General features: G+C 35.8%; 1 protein-coding gene across 1 annotated transcript; it reads left to right on the top strand.

The window, feature by feature from the left end:
• Positions 1 to 103: 103 nt before the first annotated feature.
• LOC120342464 (transmembrane protein 248-like) lies at positions 104 to 13474 on the top strand. Its single transcript, XM_039411293.2, has 6 exons — positions 104 to 512; positions 1069 to 1348; positions 7957 to 8104; positions 9685 to 9862; positions 10677 to 10817; positions 11175 to 13474. The coding sequence occupies exons 1-6, from the start codon at positions 357 to 359 to the stop codon at positions 11193 to 11195; spliced, it is 924 nt and encodes a 307-aa protein (XP_039267227.1). The 5' UTR covers positions 104 to 356; the 3' UTR covers positions 11196 to 13474.
• The last annotated feature ends 983 nt before the right edge of the window (positions 13475 to 14457 follow it).

Here is a 14457-nt window from a genome sequence, read left to right as displayed (position 1 = left end):
TACCCAACCTCTGAACCTACAGCAATTTTCTTAACGGGTCAAAAAGTTCTGCATACAAAACAAATTCGTGGTCTTCCACAACCCTGAGGCCATATTCATTTCTTATTTGCCACCTGCCTAGCTGTGAAAGAGCAAGGCAGCATTTTCCGGTCTCTGCAAAGTAGTGGCGTGACATGGCAGTAAAACGCCACACATTTACGTAATATACCTGTACCGTACACCTGCCACAATGCAACGCCACGTATAGCCAACTGCATTATATAGTATTGGTAGATTGGCGAATCGTTCCCTTCATCTTAGCATAACAGTTTGACGGATTTAGGCGTTTTGTTGTGCAGTTGTGCAGTTGTGCGAAGATGGCGTTCAGTCCGTTGGAAAATTTCCGCAATTTCTTGTCAGCTCGTCCTCCTTTGGTTCTATTTGTCGTGTGTATTGGAATGACAGCTATTGCATTCATTTCTTACGCATATTACATAAAATATAATGATGTGTATAATCCAGATGCAAATGAGGTATGATACAAATTTTTTGTTTTTATTTTCATTTTGATGGATATTTATGGATGGATTAAGGCTATTTAACGTTAAACTTTCGCAATACTGCAATAATTCGCCTATCATTGATATGTGATTTTTTTGATATGTACGTTTATGTCTGTATGTAAAAAAATAAACCAGAAATAATACGGTACAGTACAAATCAGAATATCATGCAATCCTTGATATCAGCGTACATAATTTTACTTTATTTCAATTATTTAAAAACCAAACCCAGAGTAATTTCAGTCCAAACCAAAATCAAACAGTCTGAAAGTTTTTATTTCTGTTTTCAACATGACATTGCTGCATTGAGAGATCATTTTGATTTAGGTTTCCTGGATTTAAAAAAATGTTTTTAGCGTTGCCACTCATTTACACTGCTCATTATTCTACACGTCAGCACTCAGTAGTTCTTGTCATGTCATTTGTAACTTTGCCCAGAGAGATCATTTTTATATACCTGCGAGTGGATGCGTGTGACTTTGCTTTAAGCAAGTTGTTTTTAAAAAGCTCCAAATTTCCATTTCAGAGATTGAACGCATTTGTGGAAAATGCAACAAATCTCAATCTTTGCACAAAATTAAGCAACAAAAGTTGGACAACTCATAACTCAGAAAATCCTCGAGATGTCAACTTAAGTCAAATTTTATTGAATGACAACAACATGGAAGAGACTGATCTCAGAAAATATAAAACTGTCTCTTTCTTGGTCACTGTCAGTGTCAGTTTTCTACCAAAAAGCGATTCATTTCCTCGGCCCATTACAGACTTTGTTTCGAGCTTTCCGGTTTCTGTGCTTGGAATATCAGGTATAAAAGATGTTTTTGTTAGTCGACTTAAGATCGAACCTAGCTGACTTTAAATTGAACTTTCATATTTGAGGATGTAAAGTATTTTGTAAGATAGTAGCTGGCTCAAGTAAACTTTATAGAACAAATTAATACTCTTTGCTCCATGCTTTGCTCTCAAGTCAGGAATATCAATCAATTGGATGTAAAGAATTTGGTTTTCAAATTTTGTGTTTGACTTAGTTGAGTACTGGTAATTCTAATACTGTCTTAAGATTTGATTTGATTTGATTTACATATTTATCTCGTGGAAAAAGGGAGCCCATAAGACAGTATGATGAACCACGGCCTCTCGTTTGGTTACCAGCAGTGTTCACTATTAGCGCACTTTTTTGCGAAAATTGCGAAGCACTTTCGCAACTTTTTTTAGGGACTGCGAAATAGCACTTTTTTCCGATTTTGAAGAGAAATAGCACTTTTTTCCGATTTTGAATGGAAAAAAAATTCAAAGTTAACAAATATTTTCAAGTATTAAGTTGACAAATAAGTAACATACTAGTACTTTTGTAACTCAATTCTGCATATCATAACGATATTTACCGGAATTCTAACCTATGAGATGCAGACATAGGAGATAAAGCTTTTGCATTAACGGCAAAATTCTTGTTTATAATATGATTATTATACAAGCACACCGATTCCGCTTCTCCCGCAAAAACGCTCTTTGAAACCAGATGTTGGAATACTACCAGTGCCTTTCTTTGAACGAAAGTGGTCATGTGACTATCAATGATATCGTTGAATTCAAAATGACTATAAAAGTGTTAGTAAAGTGTTATAGTCACTTTGAATGTATTGTGACCAAAGTGCACGATTTTCAAATCAGACGAAACTTTTAGCAGCATGTCACAGATTTGCAAAATCACCAAATTCACAAAATACCATTAAGTGCCATTTTATTGTAATCACAATGTTGAAAGCACGTGGCATTTTGCGATATTTACACAACTATTTCTCATTGATATGCGAGTACGGGTGGGCGAAATTCAATATTTTATTGAATTGAATATTTTTAACGAGTACCAAATAACAAATATTTTTGGAACGTCGGTTGAAACATTAAAAAATCTGCAACAAAGCCTTTTTACTGGTTAATTCCGTTGTAATCGCTAATTGTTCTTGTCACCGATCGTTTTGGCGGCGATATCCAGGTTTTGTTAATCTATATTCCCGCCCTGTCTTTTTTACAAATATGAATTCTTGCGGGTCGGCGGACATCGAAGTTTTATATTTCGGGTTTACCCGTTTGTTCACATCGGCAACAGCTGTTGAAGACATTGAGGACTCAAATTAACATTTGCGTTGGCTTTAATATTACCTATCAAGATTTGTAAATTTACGGCCCCAATTTTATGCGAATGGTAATATTATTGTCGATACCGTGATGCTGATATTTATTAAGACGATAATTAACTTTCTCATGTTTTTCTATGGTGATAAACTTGGCAAATCTGAAATTGTGCCAATCCTGAATGTTGATTTAAAATAGTGATTGAATAATTCGGCAATAAAGGCATTTCTGCGTGGTCATAGGACGAGATAACGTTAATGAACAGCACTTCTTTTACAGGATATTCTACGTATGCGACTTAATGCTGAAAAGATTGGACTCGAGTGCTTTTTTTTTTCGAGTGCTCGAATGTCTAATAGAGGTCAGGCGCTAATTGTAACTAACTCCCTCAAGTTTCAACATGTTTTCAACAAAACAATACCCCGGCGATAATTATAGCTAAAATGTTATCGAGCAATTCACAATTTTATTTATGGAATTTGAAAATTCACCAGTTTCTTGACGATATTGATAATGTCACGCCCTAATTATTAGTGCAAAAAATACTCCCCTTCTTCCCCGGCGGTTTGGCGGGTTCTTTGTTCCAATCTTCAGAAATTTCTGACACGGGGGATATAGAATACTGAATCCGGAGGGTTGAATTCCTGTCGACTTACTGGTGATTTTCCGTTTTGGAATGCGTGGGACATTCTCTATTTTAAATTAAATAACGTTTCGCGGGCTAAAGTTCTCCCCGAAAATGATGTGTACCAGACGTTAGTTAGACGATAGATAAAACATTAGATTAATATATTTCATGACGCCCCGTTTTCGAAAATACAAAATTATATCGCAAAAAAATGCGTTTTGATACATTTGGAATGAAACATTATTTACGGTTAATTCAGATCATATTTTACTCTTCATGACACCCGGTATTCGAAAATACAGTTGTATTGCGAAAAATGTGTTTTGTTACATTTAAAATAAAACATTTTTGCGATTAATTTAGATCGTATTTTATTTTTCAGGACACCCGTTTTCGAAAATACAAGGTTATATCGCAAAATGTGTTTTGTTACATTTAAAATAAAACATTTTTGCGATTAATTTAGATCAAATTTTACCCTTCACGGCAATCCGTTTCCGAAAATACAAAGTTTTATCACAAAAAAATGCGTTTTGTTATATTTATTTTGCATTCCCAACAAAATACATATTTTCCCTAATTAAAGTCGTCGATGAATCTGTTCCTGTCGGTCAAGCTTGACACACGTTTGGACGAGTGTGGGGCGGTTTTTTGGTCGACGATAAATTAAAAAGTTGCCACACGTTATTTGTATAACGATAATAACTGAAAAATTAGATTTTATAATAGAAGTGAATTTGTCTCAAGATGGTATTTTACGATTCTTGCCCATAGAAAATAAACACGCTGACAGGCTTGGTTATAATTGATATTCGTTTAATTTATTTTACACTATTAATAAACGCGCCACACCAAGTGCGGCCATATAAATTGCAGTCGCATCGGTATGGACTGTATGTTTTTGGCGCTCTCACATTAATTATAATTTTCAACAAAACAATACCCTGACGGTCATTGAAGCTGAATTCGTTACCGAGTAATTCACAATTTTATTTACGGAATTTGCAATTTCAAAATCTCACTTGACGATTTTGATGATGTCATGCCCTAATTATTACTGCTTAAATGCCTCAAAATACAACAAATGTAATCAATTTCGACGATAACAGGCGCAACAAAACGAAATTCGCGATTGTTGCGACTCTCTCTTGTTTTTACAATTTTAACATCCCGCCGGCCATGTATGGTCGAATAAAATGTTCACATATTCGAAACATGACTTGGCCAAGGATGGAAGGGATCACTAAAGAGCTAATAGAAAGTACATACGCGAGGGTATGATATTAATATCGAGAATATTTGTGAGCATATCACAGGACGGAAATATTTTGCACCCGGCTGTTTGTTGGCAGAACAACGATACGCTAAAGTTAATTGCTCGAATACAGGGAAGTATTTATTTATCATCTCACTTGCGAACATCGAGATTTGGGCGGAATTGTACGATCATGTTGTCTTTCTTAAATAATAACTTTTTCAATAAATGTTCATTTTACTTTTGCGTCTTTATTATATGTCGGGTTTTCATTAATTTTAAATTCGAAATTGTCCGAAATACTCCAACAGGTGTATAAGTACAATAATAATAGTACTTACCAGGGAAGTTTAATACACACGATGTGTTAAGGGCGTCGTAACTCCCGTTTTTTAATTTGATTGTTTTACATTCTGCTTAAAAAACAACGTCGTTTTGCAGTCATCTAACGTAACTATCGCGACCAAATCGCTTTTGTTTTGTATGGCATCGTCTTGGCGACGAATTTATTGCCGACTGAGTTTTAATTATGTTTTAGGATAAGTTATTTTCTGTTTGTTGGTTTCTAAACTTTACAAACGTGGGTAGCAATTACTATTAATGTGAGATTTGTGCATATGAACGATTGAACATCGCGACTGGATGTCCGATATCTGAGAATGCGTATATCAGCGTTCATGTGGTCGAATAAAAATTATTTATCAAATGGATTGGTATTTCGAGACACTCTCAAAATTATTTGGGATCCATTATCATATCATTCGTTTATTTTTTATATTCATGTTTTTTTTTCAAGAATCACCCTGGTTATATTTCGTGTACCTTCGCAAAAGAAAACTCTTTGGTGTCATCGTTCCTATTAGTGTAATTGAAATATATGGAAACCTCGCAAGTGGCGTTGTGATGCGAATATTTGATACTGGGTCAGCAGCATTACAAAGAGTGCTATTTATGAATGCTGAAAGTACATGACATTACTGAACATTTTGCCAATATATGATGTTTTCTGCCTGATTTAAACTAACCCGCACGCAAAACAAGGCATGTCGACAGCTCTGAAATAGTATAATATAAATGTAAATGAGAAATTAGGTCACGCTAGCTCACGAAAGGGGAGGATTTTCAAAGTGATCTTGTGTAATATTTCGGAGAAAAAAGTTTAAAAGGAAGTAGGTCAACCTATCTCCTAAAACATGGGAGTATCCTGTGTAATATTTCGGAGGGAACGTAGGTTAACCTATCTTTTAAAACAGTGGGTGGCGACTTTCAAAGTGGTTCAAAATCACAAATTAATAATTATCAGATTAGGTTTAGGGATAAATCGAAAAGTTGAATTTCCAGCGCACCTAACCCTAATTAGTTGATTGCTATTTATATTTTTTTTGGGGGGGGGGTGATTGTTTTGCACGGGATTTGTACAAATGATCCACCCTAGGGCTGTCCAAAATCGAATAATTTTTTGATTCGAATCGAATCGAATATTTTTGCCGAATCGAACCGAATAATCGAATATTGTTGCGCAATCCTGAATCTGTCTCTATTATACAATAACCGCCTACCCTTCAATGTTATGGTAACATATGTGCAGTTACATCTTACTTACTGCTGGTATTTTGCAATACAATGATTTCAGATGAAAGGTGATCAAACGCTTGCATGAACTGGTCAAAAAAAAGTGGAGGACTCCAAAATTTGGGTCTCAAACTGTTGAGTGTTAAGAGTAAAAATTGCACAATTCAAAAATTGCAATCTCAATTCTAATGGATTCAGTTTTAATAGGACATGTAAAGCCTGTAAATGCTATTCTAATCCTATTCACTAGTCTCATGTATTTTTGTGTAATTTTCAGCAAAATAATAACAACCATTAATATAGATAAAACTGTTGCTCAAATTCAAAATTGCATTTAACAAATTCGAAGCTAGTTTGATGACTATAATATGCAATCAAAATTCAAGAGTGCAATTATTTGTCTTGGTATATAGATGGATAATACAGTGTTGCCATCATAAAAAATTACATATTCCATTGAAAGAAGGTATTGCCATCATAAGGATCCCAAAACACCTGTTTCAGCTTTGAGTTGCCTGTACCATGTTCTTATGATAACTAACTCAACAGCTTCAAATCGATTCTATTTATAGAACTATCGTTTTCTAATTTGCCCTTTTTCCTCCTTGTGTACTCTCTCAAAAACGTCATTACAGATTATATTTCTTAAGTTATTATGACCATGCATGAAATGGTGTACTCTCTTAAAAACGTCATTACCGATTCTAACTTTTAAGTTATGATGACCATGCATGAAATGGCTGATCATGTGCCACCGGGTGGGCATTAGGAATAACATGTTTATCACAAAATGAAGGCGAGAGAAATATCGGGAAACCAATTAAGCCGGGAGCGAGAGTGGTCTAAGCTCGAAGCGCCGCACACTTGTCCGATGAAAAACGTCCTGCAAAGGTGGTTTCCGCTTTTTGTACCTAATTTTAGTGATTCGGAAATTAGCCGAAAAACGATTCGAATAATTTGCGATTCGATTCGATTTCGAATATTTGGTTCGCTTGGACAGCCCTAATCCACCCTGTAACTAATATGGTTTCCAGCTTACGTGTATCAATCGTTGTCTGTTAGATGGAAGGAGTAACAAATGTGAAAGCCTTTGCTGTTCACACGAGTAAGCAACTGACATCGTGATACATTGCATGAAAGTTTTGTTCGCGGCAAGTGTTAGCAGATGTCTTTTCGTTGCCGATGAATTCGCTTGTTTTAATTAAACATGAATTCGCTTAAAGGGAACTCCGTTAACGGAAAGGCTTCTCTTTAATTCATAATATTAACCGGAGGAGCGCTTTTTCGAGTATCTATGCCGTGTTAAATGGGTTATATGAAAGGCTAGAGCACCTAACTTGTTAAAATCGGCAAAAGCACTTTCGCACTTTTTTTTTCGACTGCGAAGCACTTTCGCACTCATAATTCGCTTAGAGTTAACACTGGTTACCAGTCCATGTCGGGTTGGGATTAGTTAACCAGTTATTTGTTTTCGAAGGCATGTCTTGTATCAAAGTAATAGAAATAGAATTTCTTATATATAGGATTAGGAATAGAAGAACATAATATGACATGTTGGGCTCTGTTCAGATGCATTGAATTGAGTTATGGCACAAGCATTTGCATCTTGGATCTTTCTCCATGTGTTTCGAATCTATGCCAGCTCATTATATTAAACAGTATTATGGCAAGCATATTTAAATTCCCTCTACGATGAGGCAAACACTCATCAGCTGTTATTCTAATGTAACAAATTTTTATATGAAAATGCAATCCAAAACTTTTCTTTTTCAATATCCATCACCTGCAAACTTTTAAGATATAAAAAATAACATTTTTTGCAGGAAAAGATGAAAACAAAACAGTTGCCATGGAATTTGTACCTAGAACACCCACAAACTTGAAATGTGCGGATAATAAGAAAGTATGTCTCGTGGAATATGAAATGTGTGCAACCATAATGGCACCTGAAGACATTGTTCCATGTGCAAGGTATGTTTTCGATACTATTAGTAATACTATTTGTGACTTCAGAACTGAAGTCACTTGTTATTTTCGCAGGCCATCACTTTACATATACCCAGTGGTGGGATTCAGCCGGTTCGCACCTGTTCTGTAGTACCGTCTCACAGAATTTTATGAGATCAGCGAACCGGATAGCATTTCTGGTTACTGTCAATATTCTGTTTGTAACAGAACCGGCTGCAAAATTTGAGTTTTGTGAAGGAACCGGCTGACAAAAAATTTGAATCCCACCACTGCATATACCTACCTACTCTCTTCTCCAATCTGTTGAATCAGATGTCAGAACCTTGTGTGTCGCTGCTCACAACCAGTTTTGGTTCCCAGCGACTTTCCTTCCTTTCAGTAGTGTAAATATCATTTTTTGCATGATTTTGTCTTTTTACTGGTTGGAAAAAATAAAGTTGACTTGACTTGATTTCAGCGGTTTATTTCATTGGAGTTTTATTTACCTTGTTATTCTATAGTACAAATCACAAAGTAATGGAAAAAAAAAGTTACTGAAAATAAAATTTGTATGAAGTTTTATTGTTCAATTAATGGGATATGTGTGCTGCATTTTGTATATAAACCATGATAACGTGGATCAATAGTTGATCCACTAGTTTCATTTCTCCCTCCTAATGTTACTTTTGAACAGTGTTGGATTATCTCATGTCAATTCAAAATGCGGGCAGGCAGGGAGCATATTTCTATAAAATAAATTAAATTTTGTACTAGTTAGGTTGTACTGTACGGTTTCAGAACTACTGTCTAAAGCAGTGGTTCCCAAACTTTTGGAAAATATTTCCATGACGGACCGCTTGCATTTTTTTTAACCATTCCCGGCCTTGTGCACTAAGACAAAACATTAAAAGATCACAACAAAAAATCAATGAGCCGTATAATGAAACGAACAAAAGAATATAAAGCGCAACTCTAATGACATGTGTGACATCCAGTCTCATTCGATATTTGGTAAACGCGCGAAAATGCAGCGTCAGTTACTGTTCTGCAGTTAGTTAACTCGTGCTGGCATGAATTGAACTCCCTCTGTGACATCACAGGCCCACAGCTCTTTGACATCACAATGGGGCATTGTGATCGAAACAAAAAGTGAAGAATCTGTGTCTCCAGCAGTGATTATGAAGCAACAAAATGCGACAAATGTGTATTTGCAAATTTGGGCACTTTTATATTATCAAGCTCGTTTGTTTTGCGGACCCTCTGAATGTGCTTCACGGACCCCAAAAGGTCCGCGGACCCCAGTTTGGGAACTACTGGTCTAAAGTAAATGTAAATTCAAGAATATTGAGAAATATGGAAAATCTGAGAGTTGGAAATGGTCAAACTAAATGGCTCGGTGGGCCGTGACCCGTGGACCGCCTGTTGCACATCTGTGGTTTAAAGTAACTGACATATATTCAGGAATATAGAGAATTTTCATGCAATTGCTTTAAGCTAGGCCTTGGACAAACATTCACTGATATGTTCAGAGTTAGGATACTATATTATTCCTTCTATGCTGACTTTGCAAAATGTATTGACAATTCATTTTACTCTTTTCTTAGGCAACAAACAAATAAATGTTCTTTCGAGAGAGACAATTCAACAAGTGCATTCATAGCATGGCTGGACGTCACTACACCTTCTAAGAATGAAAAAGATCATTCTCTCTCTCAGTGCAAATCAAACATTTTATTAAAAGCTACAAAAGTCAGAGAGCAACTGACTATTATGCTGACGTTGGTAAGTTTTTGAGCTATGAAGCACTTTTTGCGCATGGTGACTTGGTACAAGGCTTCCTAAACCCTAGATCGTGACCATGCAGTGGAGGGAATGAATTTTAGGGTCACGAAGAGTAAGTAGGCTACACTGATTTTACGCAAAGTACTATATCTAATAATACAATTATTAAAACTAGCGCAAAATGTGAATCTGACGATTTTGGGCAAATACATCTCTAGGAACTTTTTAGCATTTGAAGCGTGAACCGGTGGCACAGAAAATTTTAATTTATTTGAAGGGATCGCAAGCTTTAAATTTTGGGAACCACTGACCAAGTAGAGGAATCGTTAGACCAGTAATTCTCAACCTTTTTTCTTTTGTGACCCACTCATGTTGCATAAAAATTCTGTGGCTCACTAACGTTCTCATGCAAGGGGAAAACTACAAGAAAACCAAAACTCTTTTTGCAAAATAAATACTTTCACTTTAAAGATTTGAATAAAAAGCGGCAGCATCATTTATTGCTACTACAATAAAAATTTGACTCCAGCGACATAAATGTAACTTAACTTTTCAATATATAGTAATAGTATATATAAAACTATAGTAATTTCGATCCTCCAGAAGTATGTGCACCAAGATGGCGCACAACCTGAACATAGTTTGTGTACCAGGTTAGGGTTCAGCTTGTGCGCCATCTTGGTGCACATACTTCGGGAGCGCTGTATTTTCAATAGGCTTGTGGCCCACTTGGAAATCTCTCTATGGCCAAGCAGTGGGCCATGGCCTAGACTTAACAGTGAATCAATGAATCTTTTTCAATTCTTTTTTTCAGGAGAAGCGTTCAGTTGCGAATATGCATCTCATGCACAGCAGTTATTTCTTATTTGTTATTATCATAACAATACTATTATTTGGAATAATAACTGGAGGGGAAAGGAAACATTCGAGGAATCAAAATAATCATTATTCTATGGTAAGAACGAAGAAATTACCAAGCTTTGAAGTTTGAACCTCCGTAGCATAATAAATTTAGTGTTTAATGAAAAACATGCAAAGAAAAAGTGAAAAACTTTCAAAAACCACTAAAAAGCTTGCCAAAACGTGCAAAAACAGTGTTCAAGGAAAATTTGAAGTTCTAGTTTTTATGAATATAAATTTCATTTGGAAATAATGTCAAGATGACCCCGATTATAAAGTGAATTCAAATGGGCATTATGGGCTCGTTAGAAAAATTTCTGCCCTAAGCTAACTCATGAACAATTAACCACCCCTGATCTAGTCTGTTAAAAAATTTTTAAAATTATCTTAAAATAAATTTTCTGAATTGCAGATGAACTCTGGGAGTGCATGAACACAGATTATCACTGAGAATTCACTTCCAACTAAGATTGCACAAATCAATGCATAACGATGCTGGTTCATGGTCGTGCTTTGACCAGAGATAAAAAATGTCTCGAAATCGGCTTGCCCGTTTGATGTTGATTAGTTTTATCATATATTTTTGAATTTTCTATTTCGATGAAATCATGAAAAACCTGATTTTATAGAAAATTGCTACATTACTGGCCATTTTATGGAAATTTTACTGGCTAAGAGAGAAGTTTTACATACAGATCAGGAACGTAGCCATTAAGAGTCGCAACCCTCCTTTTGAAATAGCTTGAAACGCAGTTTAAACCTTTAAAACTCATAAAAAGCCACATTGTCCAGCCAGCTGTCACGGTGTTACTTGGCAATAAGAAATTTCAGAACCCCTCCCCCCCGCCCTGAAATTCTTGGCTATGCCACTGGAATGAGTGCTCGCAAAGTTTGTACGTTTGTGAAAGTCCGTTCAATAACAAATAGTTTGGAATCGTAATTATTTCCCATTGGGATTTGAAAATCCGTTCCATTTCGTCTGAACAGACAGTCGCTGATGTATAGGGATCTATTATTAGTTACCGTTAAAATTTGGTTGTAGCGAGTAAAAAAAATTTCTCTGAATGGTGTATGCCAGGGGTATGCAACATTTTTTGTTGGTGGGCCATATAGCCAACTTAGATAACTAGCTGTGCCACACAAAAATGTGGCTATCACTTATCCTTACAGTACTAAAGGCACTGGGCAAAACGGCGAAAAATTTAGCACAGCGACAAGCAGAAATCGTTATGTATTTTTACCCATATGAGTGCCTTTTTAATTAAACATCAACTGTAGGATTATGATTCTATGCTTGATAATAAAAAATCTGCTCGTTGACAAAGGCCACACTCAATGACTTGGTGGGTCATGTTTCACCTGGCTCTTTATTTTATTATTTTGTGATTCTTTCTGTGTAACTGAGTCATTGCCACGTTTCATATTTCACTAGCGTCTTGCTTGGCAAAATTTATCTGTTGTATCACTGAATTGCCAGGCAGAGGTTCCCAAATTCACGAGGGCCCGGTTATAACCCAGTTCTCTATTTTATTATTTTGTGTATCTTTTTGTGTAACTGAGTCATTGCCACATTTCTCATGTGACCAGAGTATTGCTTTGGTGAAATTTGTCTTCGGTTTCCAAACTCACAGCGAATTGGGTTAACTTGATTGTCATTTATATTATATGTGCATTTGTTTGATCATTTTAGAGAACATGAACTGAATGTCTGATATAGCCTGTCATACTTCTCTCATTAGATTTGATCATTTCATGTCAGTTTCAAAAATCTCAACCAAAGAGAAGTGATTTTCTATAAATCGATACATATTTTATGACCCACTCCAAATCATATGGGGGCCACAGGGTTATCTGAATGCTTATTAAGAAATTAATTGTCTTAAAATACTCTTGCACGATAAACTTTCAGATCTTCTTTGCTTTCAGGCCTATCTAGGGATAACTATTGAAAATTCCTCTGGATGAGCTTTGTAAATTGTTTTACTTGAATACTCTGACCAGTTTTAGGTATTCAGTATTCAAGTCCATACATCTGAAAACAAAATAGTAACTGGCTAACTGATCCCATACCCAACTGGTAACCGGATGAGATGCTGTGGTTGGCTACATGATTAAGCTGTCTTATCGACTTTTTCTCCCTCGGGATAAATATGTGACTCATTTCCTGTCTGCTTTTTGTAGCTTGCCGCATCTTATGTTTGCAGTCTGTCATTGTCTCATGCTTCTAATTTCAACCAATGTAATATCTTAACGATCAACTTGCTCTCTAATTTTTGCTGATGTTTTAGACTTTATATGCTGCCTTAATTGCCTTTCTACCAATAGATTGGCATTATATGTCAATATTTCAAATTTAGCAGCACGATACTGTAAATTAAATTCGGTCAACTGGAACGGTATGCTGTCACGGTCAACCGTAACTATATTCCGTAACAGTAAACCATTCAGAACTCATCTGTTATCTGATGATTTGGATAGGTCTACTTTGGGTCAAAATTACGATTGATGTGATAACATTTTGTGATTGTATATTTTAGCGTAGGTTTCGAGTCTCTTTCTTTTCAAGGCATGGATTTTATTTAATTCTTGATAATTTTTACCTGTATTTTAATTCCTGTCTTGTATATTCAAATTATATATATCTCACATTTTAGTTCTAGTTGTTTTAAAGCTTTTTGGTGGAGATCTCTGTTAATAAATACATTTATTCCAGTTCTTGTCCGATAGTTTTGCAAGCGGTTGCTCAAGTTAGCCTAGAAGTCCTCAGTATTCAACCTTTTTTTCGGAGCGAAATCCCAGAGACAGAAATGATCTTTAGTGCAGTAATTTTAATAATAGTGGCAAAGCTAAAATGTAATTGGTTATACACAGTGGTGGGATTCAAATTTTTTGTCAGCCGGTTCCATCATACAAATGTCATGTAATGCTAACCGTTTCGCTGATCTCGTAAAATTCCCTGAGACGGTTCTATAGAACCGGTGCCAACTGGCTGAATCCCACTACTGGTTATACATATATTAATATGGACTCTTGGATTTTAATGGAATCCTGCGAAACCACTGGAGTATGCGGACAGAACCCTTGGATACTGTGTTCTGAAATAATTTTAAAACGTATATGCGTTCATTTTTGTCATGTCATATTTCAAACTGATTCAGATACGACTGCCGCCTCCTTCCATGACTTATTCTGGTTCAAATTAGAATCATATGCATGCAAAATGCTTTGGTTGGTCACTTATCCCCTTCCCCCCCAAAAAATGATCCATAACTGTAGGATAAAACTAAGTTTTAAGACTTGGAACTAACATGGACTGGCTACTAGACAAAAGTAATGGTCATTGCTTTAGTTTGTGTTACATTAATAGCATCCTTGGCACTCCATCACACCAGTTCAGTTCAAGATAAGTAGTGGTACGATGAGCTATTAACATTCTAATTTCCCAGGACAAAGACTCTTTTAACATATGTAGGGCAAATAAGCAGAGTCCCAATTTACACAGTAGCATATCATTGTGCCAATAGTACACTCTAAGCACCAATGAATGTAAATTGATGTGAAACCAGAACAGATTACCTTAATAAGATTTGATGACTAGTCTGCATAATGATCACATTCGATCCCTCAATAGCAAATCTCACTGCTATACCACCTCTCTAATTTTAATTGATATCATTTACTACAACATACAAATG

Source organism: Styela clava, chromosome 3 (genome assembly GCF_964204865.1).
Source record: "Styela clava chromosome 3, kaStyClav1.hap1.2, whole genome shotgun sequence".
NCBI lineage: Eukaryota > Metazoa > Chordata > Ascidiacea > Stolidobranchia > Styelidae > Styela > Styela clava.
This window is presented reverse-complemented; position numbering and strand designations above follow the sequence as displayed.